The sequence below is a fragment of the Hydra vulgaris genome, chromosome 03 (assembly GCF_038396675.1).
Source record: "Hydra vulgaris chromosome 03, alternate assembly HydraT2T_AEP".
Classification (NCBI taxonomy): Eukaryota; Metazoa; Cnidaria; class Hydrozoa; order Anthoathecata; family Hydridae; genus Hydra; species Hydra vulgaris.
Window position 1 is genome coordinate 34,638,811 of NC_088922.1, and position 13,857 is coordinate 34,652,667.

General features: G+C 28.5%; 1 protein-coding gene and 1 long non-coding RNA gene across 2 annotated transcripts in view; one reads left to right on the plus strand and one right to left on the minus strand.

The window, feature by feature from the left end:
- Positions 1-13,857, minus strand: part of LOC100213985 (protein SSUH2 homolog) — a 25,703-nt gene continuing 11,846 nt past the window's right edge. Inside the window, exons 2-8 of the mRNA XM_065793000.1 lie at positions 10,266-10,362; positions 8,880-9,003; positions 8,596-8,778; positions 8,306-8,368; positions 875-1,101; positions 464-671; positions 1-383 (exon numbers count right to left, since the gene is read on the minus strand). Of these exons, the coding sequence (XP_065649072.1) occupies positions 237-383; positions 464-671; positions 875-1,101; positions 8,306-8,368; positions 8,596-8,778; positions 8,880-9,003; positions 10,266-10,362 (1,049 nt within the window). The 3' untranslated portion in view covers positions 1-236. The remainder of the gene's footprint in view (positions 384-463; positions 672-874; positions 1,102-8,305; positions 8,369-8,595; positions 8,779-8,879; positions 9,004-10,265; positions 10,363-13,857) is intronic.
- LOC136078115 (uncharacterized) overlaps positions 12,685-13,857 on the plus strand; it is a 19,264-nt gene continuing 18,091 nt past the window's right edge. Inside the window, exon 1 of the long non-coding RNA XR_010637529.1 lies at positions 12,685-13,000. This is a non-coding gene — a long non-coding RNA (uncharacterized LOC136078115). The remainder of the gene's footprint in view (positions 13,001-13,857) is intronic.

Consider the following 13,857-nt stretch of genomic DNA (forward strand, 5'->3'; position numbering starts at 1 on the left):
TATTCCAAGATTGTCACTTCGTTGTATCAATTTATTACAAAATAATGCGTGAATTATTCTTGCTCACGCAGCGAAAAATAAAAAGAATGAATGGAAACAATAAACTTTAATTTACTTTTTAAGCAACTTCGCAAAAAGTATATTCAGACACTTTGTCATTGTTTATAAAAATCTACATCACGTTCATTTTTGTAATATTTAGGACTGACACTTCAACGCTTTGACAATGCTACTGTTTACAAAATACTACAACACGAAATACGCTTCTTGTAGTATTCTTGACAGTAAACATCATTTTCATTGCCATAAATCCAGTATTTTAAATCTTTTCTTCTCCATACAGAATGTACTTCGTAAACTGGAATCTCATAAACAAAATGGCGCTTTGTAATAAAAAAAAAAAAAGTAAATAATAAAAGCAATCATTTTTATAAAGTTATTTTGAGGTTTAAAGAAAATTTACCTGTTTTATAATGCGGGCATATGAGAGCAACTTTAAATGATTTTCTATTGTTTTTTGAGACACAGTTCTAACTGTATCTACAGGAAAGTCAACCAGAGGGTAAACCCGATCACTTTGTTCTTGAAAGATTATTACGCCAGAAACTTTGTTGATACATTTTGAAGGCAGTTCCAAATTATCAATAACTTTTTGTGACTTTAGCGTTTTCCTAAAAAAAAGTAATATAAAAATGCAGAATGATTTCAAATTAAAAAAGTTATGATAATGCAACATTAGTAAAAAAAGGTAAAATTAAAAAAGTTATGATAATACAGCATTAGTAAAAAAAAGGCTACAAAAAAATGTAAATGAAAATAAAGAAAAAAGAATTTGACTTTCATAAATGAGGGTATTAAAAAAATACTTGCTTACCATTTCACCGTAAGCCTAAGGTACATTTTAACTTTTCCCTTTCCACGACATAGTTTACAAGAGGCTCGTCCGCTGCTAGAACAATCAATACAGTTGACTTTACCACCATTGCAAAAATGACAGTGTCGGTAATCTGATGTTAATGACAATGATTTTTCTGAACTGCGATTATCAGTGTGGTAAGAATGATGAAACAAACCAAATCCATCACATACAACGCAATTCATCTGTATAAACGTTTAAATTGTTTAAAATTAACTAAAACTTTTTAAAAAGTTATATATAAAAAAGCAATTTGAAGCGACTTAAAAATTAGGAACATTTTTGGATCTAACCATTAATTAAAAAGTTTTTAAAAACTTATTTAAAGGTGCCTACTATAATAAACTCTATTCTATATTAAATTAATGTCAGTATTTTTATATGGGGTACGTTTAAACATATGTGATTGTGGTTAAATATAGTAGAAAGAACACTTATAAAAATCATAATAATTTGTCAATCATTATTAATTACTAAAAAATATTTGCAGAATATTTGTGCTGAATTTCAAGCTTGAAAGTATTACTGCTTATTGTCATTTTTTTATAGTCACTATTTTTTTAATAATGCCATTTTCACCTTTAACTTTGAAAAAAAAAATTTTTACCGACTTTTTTTTACAAAATATCTATTTTAGCGATAGCGACTTTGTAAATTTGAGCATGCGTTCAATTGTAGCTTTGCAAAGATAAAATACTTTTTTATAAATTTAGCTAGCTAGTCAAAAATCAGAGACGTCTATTAGATGTCTTTTTAGTGTTTCAGACGTCTTGATACAACTAAGATAAAATTGAGACATCTATAAGTCGCCACAAAAACGATCACATATTGATGTCTTTTTTCGGACATCTGTTCGACTCAGTTGAGACGTCTTATTTTTATCCAATTTTTTGAACTTACGAGATAAAAATAAGACATCTAAAAGACGTCTTAAACACAAACATATATTAGATGTCTTTTTTCAGATATCTTTTTTCAGATACGAACATATATTAGATATCTTTTTTCAGATATCAAATGATGTAGATGAGACGTCTGATTTATATGCCGGTCCTTGAGACATTCAAAATAAAACTGAGAGATCTTAAAGAAGCTTTGATGAATCTCTTTTATACATTTTTTACTTTGACTCAGAGTTTTAAGAAAATTCATACCAAAAGGTCACATAAGCGACATTGATAAAGGAAGAAGGCGTGAACTTCTTAGTTAAAAACTCCTGTGCAGTGCTCTGTGATAAGACCGTAAGGACTCCTTGAAGCACATTAAGTATCACACGAAAAAAAAAAAATATTTAGGAAAGTAAAGCCACAAGCAAAAAATAAAGAAATTTACTTACAATGAATAGAAATCTGCTTTCAAGATTTAAAATCAAACCTTGTATAAACATAATATTTACCTGCGACTGCGGTATTTAATATAGTAGATTGTTAGATTACAATTACATAAAAACATACATTTAATGTTTAGTGTTCAATAAATATACTCTTTACAACCGTTTTACAGCATAGCGGCCATCTTACTGATGACTAATCTTAGATGTTTTAAAGACATCCGATTTTAGACGTCTAAAAGATGTTTCAGACGTCTAAAAATGCTAAATGCCGTTAAGACGTCAATCTCAGACGTTGTTGAGAATTCTAAAAGACGTCTTTGTGCCCAATGGGAAAGAGCATGTAAACCTTGAATGATAATTCTGCTATTGGTATTTTTAAAATAAAAGTACTTTGTCCAATAAGAGTAGTTAGATCTACAAAACAAGTTAATGCCAGCAAAGACATTTGGCTGCAAAAAAAAAAAAAAATGCTTTGATTCAGCTCTAATGTTTTTTTCTCTAATAATTTTTTATTAATTGAAAAAACGGGAACGTGGAAGTCTGTCCAAGCCACACCAGATGAAACCACTACTGGAAACTTGAGATATCAAGGTAAAAAAAAGAAATTAAAAAGTTAGAGAAATGCACTAAACAAAGGTAAAATGTGGAACAGGTAGAGAAATAAGTAATACATATTAGAAGTAGAAAAAAAAAAGTTAAGCACCCACAAGAAAAAAAAAAAAAAAAATAAAGCAACTTTATATCATAGTTGTATTTTAATTTTCAATAAGCATTTTATTTTTTTACTATTATTTGAAAAACACAAGTGCTGATGATGACTTTTATATAAATACAAGCGTTTTTCTTTTAACAGAATTTGGAACACACTAAAATTACTTTTTCCATATTTCATTAGACGTGATGTTTCTGTAAAATTTTACTTAATGTTTGGGACGTTACTTTTATTTTAAATAATAATTGCTGTTAAAGTTGACAATACACTGCAAAATCGTGGATCCGTAAACAGGATTTTTTTTTTCCTTTTTTTTTCTAGCTATTTTTGTATACTAAATGCATTAGTTCTGTTGCCTATTCAATAAATAATCTAGTACTATACACAACAAACTGTCACAGCGTTAAATGCCTTCTGGAACATGATAAAAACAGTATATGCTTTAGAAGTCGGAGTGACAGGCATGAAGAGGTATTATTGCTTGAACTCTTGAACTTTTTGCATATATCTGTCTAGATACTTGCAAGAGTATCTAATACTTATACTAGAAATTTAATTTCAAGTATAAGTATTAGATACTCTTCTAAATCATGAAATAACAACGCTTCTGAAGGGCTTAAATTTTTCAATCGTACTTTTTTCTTTTTTGAAGTATGTCGACATTCTTTATCACGTTACTTCACTCATTTTTTGCAAATCACCATAGAAAAACTGCAATTAAATATTTAACTTTACAAGTCAATGCCTTACCTGTGACTAAAATCATATTTACTTTACAAACCCCCAAAAGATGATACACTCCTTTAGAATGATTGAATCCAAAACAAGTTCAGAAATGTCTGTTACAGATGAGCAAAATATTTTTAAATTCAAGACCAAGTCAATGCAGCAAAGGCTTTCCTCGCATTCTTTTTTTAATAGATGTTTTAATTAATGTCGCTAAAACTCACATCCAGCAAATTTTAAATTCCAGAAAATTTTCCACATTCACATGTCACATGTGCCCCCACCAGGGTAAATGGTCTGGAAACGTCATTTTGTAGATTGTAATCAATAATTGTGCCAGGAAAATCTAATAGATACTCTGTAATTTCGAATCTTGGAAATTACAGAGTATCTATTAGATTTTCCCAAGTTTGCGTATTCTCGAGTCCTTTTTACAAGAGGGAAAGGGAGAGGTAATTAAAGGTGGGGGGGGGGTGATAGGAATTTTAGTCCAGATTTAATAAACGGGTGGTTTTTAATAAAAGGGAAAGGGGTGGGGATTTTTTTATGTTACAATATAAATATTTTTTAAAAAAGATTTCAATTTGTAAATCCAAACTAATATTTCTTACAAAACACCCACAAAGCTATTTAATTCTAGCATGGCTTGCGGTTTAATGCGCATTTTCTAACTCCTGTTTTATCAGAATTTCAATAGGGTGAGAAATAAACCAAAAAACATATTTTCGACAAATCGAGATTTACTTGGTTGACGATTTTTAAAGCTTGTTTACACTGAAAGTTTTTGTCTTGTCAGTAACTGAAATAATTATTTTCTAACTTTTAAAACCGATTATTACTGAATTTTTTTTTTAGTTTTGAGATATATGTTTTTTGTTGATAACAAGTGAAAATTAAAAAACAGAGGAGGGGGAGGAGTCTTAATAAGCTTAGGGTGGGTGAGAAAAATTTCAAGAATTAATAAACGTTCCTACCCCCCCCCCCCCCGCGCACTGTATTGAGGACTCGAGAGGACTCTTTCAATAACAAATATAGCAAATTTTTTTTTTACATTTTTGTAAACATAGAAAATCCACAGTTATTTTACATGTCACCTCAGAAGTTTGGTGTTGAGAGCTTCATTCAAGTGATTGAACTAAACCGATTAATGTGTGCCTATTATCATATATTATCTCTCTTTGGCTTTTTCTCTAAATTGGTGGAACTCGATTCTAGGAGTGTTAAGTCAGCTGGAGACAAACCTAAATCAAACTCGTTCTTACAACAACGACTTGGATTAATATTAAAATTGGATAAAAGTTACTTTTAGAATGACTTTTAGTGCAATTTAAAGAGTTTGTGAAGTTATGAAAAAAGGTTAACAAGACTACCCATAAATAACAGTATTAAAGGTTCAAAATCGGTTTTTATCATATTTAAAATTGCGTTTGTGAGGTTATGTCTGGGGTAAGTAGGGAATATAAATTGGGAGCAAAATTAACTTTCACTAATTTTTATTTTTTTATGATTTTAATTATGATTTTCTAATTTTAAAAAAATCATAATTAAAATTGAAAGTGGGTCTTAGTTCCCTCCAAATATTAAAAAGAAATGCAAAATTGATTTAATTCTTATTTATAACTCCAACTTTGTTATTTTTTCAAAACATTTCAAAACATAAAATATTAATAGGAAATTAAATAGGTTAAAACCAATCCTAAAAAATTTTTTTTAGGATTGGTTTTAACCTATGGCCAACGTGCCCCATTTGCATCGGGTCAACTTGCTTATTCGTAATGTTTAGAGTATAACACGCTTTTGTTCTTAAACTATCAACCAATATTATTTAACATTATATACGAAAATAATCCATAAACTATAAGCTTTATATTTAGATAATGCAATACTGTTGATTACCAGTGAACATATTAACTTCCAACTAACTGTTCAAAATTTATTCTGATGTATCAAAAATCGCTAAAACGGCCCCACCATTTTTAAATATGATCAAATAAATATGATTTTTTTTTGAAAGAGGGTGAAATTACTACAAACCTTCACCTAGATTCCCAGCTTAGTCATTGAATAAACTCGACTGACCAACCTACCCCTATGGCCAAATTACCCCGGTCTACCATATTCACTTATAAAAAAAGAAAATTGAGCAGCATGAGTTCTCTAATACTGATATTGCTCTCCGTATTTGTGCTGATGATAATAAACTACTTGGTAGAAAGATCATTTTGTAAAATAAAACTGATCAAACATAGGTTGCGTAACTTAATGCTTGAAGAACGGCTAACAAACCTGATTCATGGGAGTATTGAAATTGACATCATGAGGGAAATGAACTTTGATGACATCATCAATGACTTTGTTAATCGAAAAGCAAATAAAGCACATTTTTGATTTATTCCTGTTACAATAAAATGACTAAATCTGACAAACTGATATTATTCTATAGAAAATGTAACACTATTGCTATATGAACACTATTTCCTATTGTTAGTTTATTTTATTTTATTGATTATAAAATTATATCATTAATCAAATCACTTGGTTAGAAAATAACTTAATAGCTATTCTGAAAACAAAGGTCCCCATACTAAATTTTGGCCCAGGCTCGTAACAACCACCAAAAAGTTTTAAGATTATCCGTTTACGGGCTGTGGCTAACTAAGGATGCAGCAAGAAAAACTTACGTTTTTGCGATAATTCCAAAAATTACATATTGTAGAATTATAATACATTTAAAAAATGCAATCCTAAACAAAAAAGTTATTAAATTAGACGTCCAAGCCAAGACGTCCGAACAGCACACAAAAAATAATTATTTGAATATAGTTGCTGATCTTCACAAAATAAAAGAAATTATAAGAAAATGACCTTTGAGTAATAATTTTTTAATTAATACTCAAAGAAAATGAAAATATTGTAATTTTGTACTGAAATTTTAATTATAAAAGCACTCAAATTACACACATAATAACAACCCTTTGTTGTTAATCTAAAAGTAAATCTTAAGTGCGTAAAAAAACTATTTTTCATCGAGGCGCCGTTTTTTATTATATGATAACAATAAAAGTAAAGAACGCAAATAATCTAACTTTATTCAAATTCTTTATAAAATATTCATCATATCAAAGTAATAAATAATGTAAGTACTATTTTTTATACTTTTTTAACTTTATCCATGACACATATTGATAGCAGTATTTATTACTAAAATGTATACCCTGTTAAAATATTTATTTAATAAATCATTGTTATTCCATTTGCTTCAATGATATCAACAACATTTTCACCAAACAATTAAAAAAAAAACATAAAGCTGGCCTTGGTTAAAAAAAATTAACCCACAGCATAAATGTCAAACATACTTTTTGTTAATTTTAATTAGCTTTATCCTGGGAATAAAGCTCACAGAACGTCCGCTAGACATCTTATGGACGCAAGACATTTGTTGGACGTCGCAGGAATGTTTTACGGACGTCTGTGCCTGCTGGGTAATAATAATTAACAAAAATATATTTGACATAAATGATGTGGATGAGTTCAAGCATATCAAGAGCACAGCTAATCCGTTTTATCATAAGTAGCTTCAAAATATTTTTCTCCTCTTAGTAATAAAAACCTCATTGACATTCATGTTATCTCACTGTTTTGATAGCATTCAATTTAATTATGTCGACCTTTTTTTTGCTGCTTTTCAATAAAATAATTGTGTAAACATTACAATGGTTTTAATCGCAAACATTTAAAATCAAACAAGATATTTACCGGCAAATTTATTTATACTAGGTAACATTATTAGACGGCAAAATTATTAAAGCGCTTGTAATAGTAGGTAACAAATTATTTAATGATTATAAATCATTAATTAATTCGTTACCTACCAATTAAGAAATTGAAATATTTTTAATAACCATTTTCAAAAAATTGAAAAAATTTTTGAAATAAAATAAATCTTCGATTTGAAGGAAAATTGAACAATCTCTTGATGAAGTTTGCTCTCAATTAAATAAGTTCTGAGTTGAGCTTTTTAGTAAAAACGGTAAATGCACGAAAAGCATCGATGTACTATACTGTAACTTACACTGCGTAACACTAATATTGATTTTGTTTTTTACCGTTTTTTATTTTTATTTTAACTATATTTATACGTGGAAAGCCTTTATTAGTGTAACACAGAGTAAGTTACAGTATGGTACATCGACTGTTTTACATGCATTTACCATTTTTACCGTAAAAGCTCAACCCAGGATCTATTTAATTGAGAGCAAACTGCATCAAGAGAAATACCGTAAAAGCTCAACCCTAATTAGGTAATCTAACGTAAGCAACATTGAAAATATATATATATATAAAGTAGAATAAAATATCAAACGGGGGATAAATCGTCTGTTTGGAGCGCGTTTTTATTCATACAACTTTTATTTTTTGTTTTGGTTTCTTTACTAACAGTGACATAATTTTATATAGTGACAACTTTATTTTTTGTAAATGCATTTTACTAAATAAATTATTACTTTAAAAAAGATTATCAGAATTTAAAAATATTAATGACACTTAATTCATAGATAAAATCTTTTTTTCAAGGACATTTTTTTCAAAAATAAAAATAAAATATTTAACTTACCTTACCTAACCCATGACAAGAAATACATTGGCTCAATCCTTTTCCAAGACAACTTGAACAATCCTACATAATAGCTTCAAAGTGAACATTTTTTCTTACAAACTAAATAAATTCTTAATAACTAAAAAAATTATTTTTTTTTAAAAAAGTTTTCATGTTTTATAAAAATGCTTAAGCTCCTTAATCCCAATTAATTGTTTATTTGTTTCAATTTAATAGTTTTTAAAAGTTCCCATTTTCTATAAACTTGCATCGTTTACCTGAAATTTGTCTCAAATGTTAAAACTTACTTTGATTGAAGCAGTATTTGGAATTTCTAAGTGTATCTCTTTTTGATGAAACATAGTTGGGACTTCTACTTCTATATCCCATATAGCCGGTGTTGAACCATAATTTTGAAAACAAACGTGATCATTAAGCTCTTCCTGATGCCATTTGGCACTTCTTTCTTCATAAAAAGTTTCCAAAACGTACTACGATAAAAAAATCTTAAAAATTGCTATGAAAAGTTAATATACGTATACATAAAATAATCAAAATATTGAACGAAGAAGTACGAAGTACAAAGTTGCACCTGGTTGCTATGACAAGGAGCAATTTTTTTGGTCGAGATCTGTTTTGTAATATTATGGTTATAGCAAGAATTTCTTGTTAAAAACATTTGGAAAGCATCTAGGGCTTCATCTTCCGATAGCATTCTATAATTAATTTATACTAAAATAAAAATATAAGCCATAATAAAAACAGCTATATTCCCGTATTACTTTAATACTTTGTTTAAAAAAATAAATCTTTCTAAAATAATTTCCATTGATATTATTTCTTATACAAGTTTTGAATTGGATCTAGTGCACCCACATAGATTTTAGAGGGTTCACGTACATACTATTTTCTCAATTTAGCATTTGGTGTCATAACTATTTCTGCACAAACATTCAACGCAAACATTCGAAAATTAACTAATTTTTACTCCGTGTTATTATGCTATAAAGAGTCACCTTACGAAATAACAAGTTCAAAACTATTTTGTTTCTGGAAATACGGCCCAAGGATAAATTTTGATTATGCTGATACGGCCCGAGAAAAGATTTTAAAAGCGTTTAGTGTTAAATTTTTAACACTCTTAAGATGTCACAAACTTGACATTTTAAATTAAATAAATTTAATTTTAAATTAAGTTAAACCGTTTTAAAGGAAATGAATCAATTAAGTTTTATTTAACTGTATTCATGTAAGTTTAATATAAGTTCTGCGTTATTTATAGATATGGAATAAAATTCTTTTACATTTTTTTCTATCCTTTAGGACCACAAAAAATTCAAAGCATCCAGACCGTTGAAAAAAAAAAATTTTTTTTCCAAATAACCTTAAATTTTAGATGTCACATGGACATGATATCATGATATATCATATTTATTCAAACTAACATATAAATTAAATTCGACAACTCATTTGAAGAAAATGTTTGGAAGTTTGTTGCAAAATTTTCGGAAACTGATTATGCCATAATGTTGAAATAAAAATAAGTATAAAGTTTAAATATACCTTTAAAATGAGCTTGTGACCCCTCAACCCCACAATATTTTTCAATTTTGAGCACAAATTAAAAAAAAATACCTTTAAACCTAAAATGAACTTGTGACTATCCCACAATATTTTTTAATTTTATGCACAAATTTCAAAAAAATTTCAAAATCTGAGAATGTCATTTCAAGTTTTATTCTGAACCGTGCTGATGATGTATTAACAAGTTTTATTTCTTTATAAAAAATTTGACCTTATTATGTTTTTTTTCTTTTTAATGTTTTATTTACTCTTAATATATTTTCTATAAATGTTTTATATATGCTTCTCAAGATAAAACAATCAACTTTAGTTTTATGTATTTTCCTACAAATGTTTGATTTATTTATCATATGTTTAATACATTTTCAAAAACATTAACTAAGAAAATGCTTACAAATTTTGATTACAATGATCATTATTGGAAATAGAATATGGAGGCGGGAGTTCATTTACACACTTTGCATAGTTACATGAAGACAGCTGGATCCGAGCTAAAATAAATTTTTATAATATTAAATAAAATATGGCAGTTGATTTCCATATTGAACGCAACATCATAGGGGTCGTCCATAAATTACGTCACGCCAAGGGGGGAGGGGGCGGCGATTCTGTAACGGTTTGTTACGAGGGGGAGGGGGTCTCGATTTTTTGACGCAACGTTTTTTTTTTTTTAGAGAAAACTCTTTAAATCAAAAGAGTATCTGACCAATCCAAAACCCTCAGCTGATGTATCTACATGTTGATTGTAAAATCAACGGCGCCTAAATCTTACTTAGTCGATGTGTACACATCGTTAACGGAGAAGTTACAGCCTGTTAACGCACTATTACGGCTGTATGTGAAGTACACGTTCTGCTCTTCAAATTTATATGGCTCAAGTGCTGAACTTTATTAAGTTGGTGCACAAAAGTGTGCAGCAACAAAAAAACAATCTTTGTGCTCTAACTAATAAAAGAAAAATAATCTCGATGCCGAGAAGCGAACCTGGAACCCTTGGATTACTAGGCGGAGGCAGAATCCACTCGAAAATGAAAGAAAATTGTATTTATAAAATAATATTTTTGCATGTGTAATATATTATTATTTATTTTATATTATATATATAATATTTTACATGTATTATATATCGGAAGAATAGGTTTTTAAAATTGGTATCATGTTTAGGATAGCGATGTTAATTTATACAATTTTACACGGAACTATTGAGGTGAAAAAAAAAACATTAAACAGACTGAAAAGTACTAATTAATTAACTTAAAGAAGCTCAGAGAATAATAGACATTATTATATTTAAAATCGTTTTGTATTTTGTAAAGTTTTGCAAAAAAAAAAAATTTAGTCCTCCGTTGTTCATAGTCTTAAAGACTGAAATAGTTTGGTATATATCACGTGGTATCCACCACGAAAGCTGTTTTGTTCTAGTAACTCACATTTGATTGCAAAATAAAAAATAAATAAAAATGCTTGGAAGTGAGTGCTGGAAGAATGGAATCTAAGAGACAAACGGTGAACACAGATATCAAAAAAAGTTGCGTTGTAAAGTTAGAACTGAATATGTGGAAAAGCATAAAATATGGCCATGGTAAGTGTGTAGGAAAAGGTTGGAGCGAATGCAACAGGTTTTTGTAAATATTTTTTGTAAATAATAGAAACTAAAACCAACACACAAGTGATCTAGTGGTTGCCGAAGGAGTCTAGAGATGACTGATACAAGTGCCAAAAATGTGCCAAAATGAAAGGAAAAATAATGCAGGCGTGATGTAACTCTCAAGATCAAGAAAGTAGGGTAGTAGACCATAGCTAGTAGCCTCTTTTGTTACTTCTTGAGCTCTATAACCCTACCGACAATTTTTTTTTGTAAAAATTAAAGAGTAAACTTGAATAGTATGACTTTTAGTAACCTTGGGGTTCTTCCAGAGCCTCAAGAAAAAAAAAAAAAAAAAAAAAGGTGGGCACAAACTTAAAACTGATAACTAATGTATCATTTAGTGCAAATTAAAATAAATTTTTTACTATTTATTTTGGCAACAATTTTATGCCAAAAATTTAATATTAATTTAAGCCGGCAGCAAATAATAGTGTAGTAAAATAGCAAATAATAGTGTAGCTAAAACAGCCCACGTTTTATTTGAAAAAACCCTTTGAATTTTTTTTAAATTATTTTTGTAAAAAATAAATTGTTTCAATATTATTACAAATCAAAAAAAAAATTGTTTTGTAAAAATAAATATTTTTTCGATATGTAAATACTATGAGCCAACTAATCCCCCGTTAAAATTTTGCCAAAAAACCTTGTCCTTAATTCCCCCCCCCCCCCCCCCCCAAAAGAAAAAGCCTAGAAATCCTGAAAAATAGAGCTGTTAAGTAAAGTATTATACATTATCTTCCTAAAAATATCCAGACATCCTCTCAACAAATGAGTATGAAAAATAGTATAATTATGTGAAAATTTTAAGTGAACAGAAGCGTTTTTTCTTTAGCGTGTTAAAATTCGATTAAAAACATAGTAAAAATAATAGCCAACAAATTAAAGGACAAAAAAAAAATGTATATCAAAAAAACAGAATTGTTAAAAAAATAAGAAAACAAAACTTGCGTTGTTAATAAGTGAAAACTTAAAAGTTAAAAGTTAAGTGCGAACTTAAACGACAGAATTGAAAAAAAAAAATTTATGTAAACAACAACAAAACTAATGTGATGAATATTTAAAAAGACTAAACAATTTTAAAAAACTCTTCAAAAAATAAACTTAACGTAAAAGATATTACAAATTAGATTATGTTATGATAACAAGTTAAACACTTAAAAGAAAACAATCGAATAATTAATAGATCTTGACGAAACAATCTATGAATAGATGAAGTAAAAAAAACCTAGTGAAACTTAGAGTGACCGGTAAAATACAGTAATGGTATTTTTAAAAAGCAACTTAAAAAACAGCGATGTGTTTGCGGAAAGAGCACATCGAGGCAAAACTGAAGTTCTGAAGCTCTTGAACTATCTGGAAAAGAACAAAATTATAAACGCCGTAAAAAACTTGCGAGGAACTGGTTTGTTTATTAACAAAGATTTCGCAATAAGATTATAGTCGCAAAAAGTGCATTGTGGTTAAAAGACTACGCGGTGAAGGTAAGTATGCTGTTATTAAACATGATGAAATTTTTGGCAGGGCATTTAAAAACTCCATCCCTAATATTAAGTTTTAAAAAGAAATTATTCTAAAAATAAATTCCACTCTCCGCCATTAAAAAAAGAAAGCATGACTGGAATTATTGATTTTGAATCCTTAAGTTTTAACTTTCCTGAAATAAATGCTGATGAAAATATAGATCCTGATGTAAGTTTTTTTCTTGATACGCCTATAAATTGGTCATATCGCTATCCAAAAGAACAAAAAACGTATACTTTTAAATCCATAATTCAAATGTTGAAAAACTTCTTGAGTTAATAGAGGAAACAAAAAATTGTTTCAATATATGGATTTCTTAACTAAAACGTTGTTACGTTACGTTCAAACTTTTAGGTTTCTGATTTTAAGTTATTTTTGTTTGAAGACAAATATACGCAGCAGGCAAGTTCTTATATATGTGAAAACATCGTTTATTACGTGAGGAATGATTTATGGGCTTCTGACTGCGATAAAGAAATTTTAACTATTGAAATTATAAACAATCAATCAAAAAACATATTATTAAGCTGTTGTTATAAACCATTTGACAGCATGAACGAAAACTTGAGCTATTTTTTTGAACAAACTATTTTTAAAAAAAGTATTAAAAGAAAACAAAAAAAATTCAATACTGAAAACCTAAATACGAATATTTCCTTACAATGAAGGTTGTAAAATTAAAAAATTTATACAATTTTTTTTTGGTAATAGGAGCATTCTCTTGATTAATCTACCAACCAGGAGCAATTCCCTTGATTAATCAACGGATTTAAAAAAATCATCAATGATAAAACGGAAGCTATACATTAAATATCCT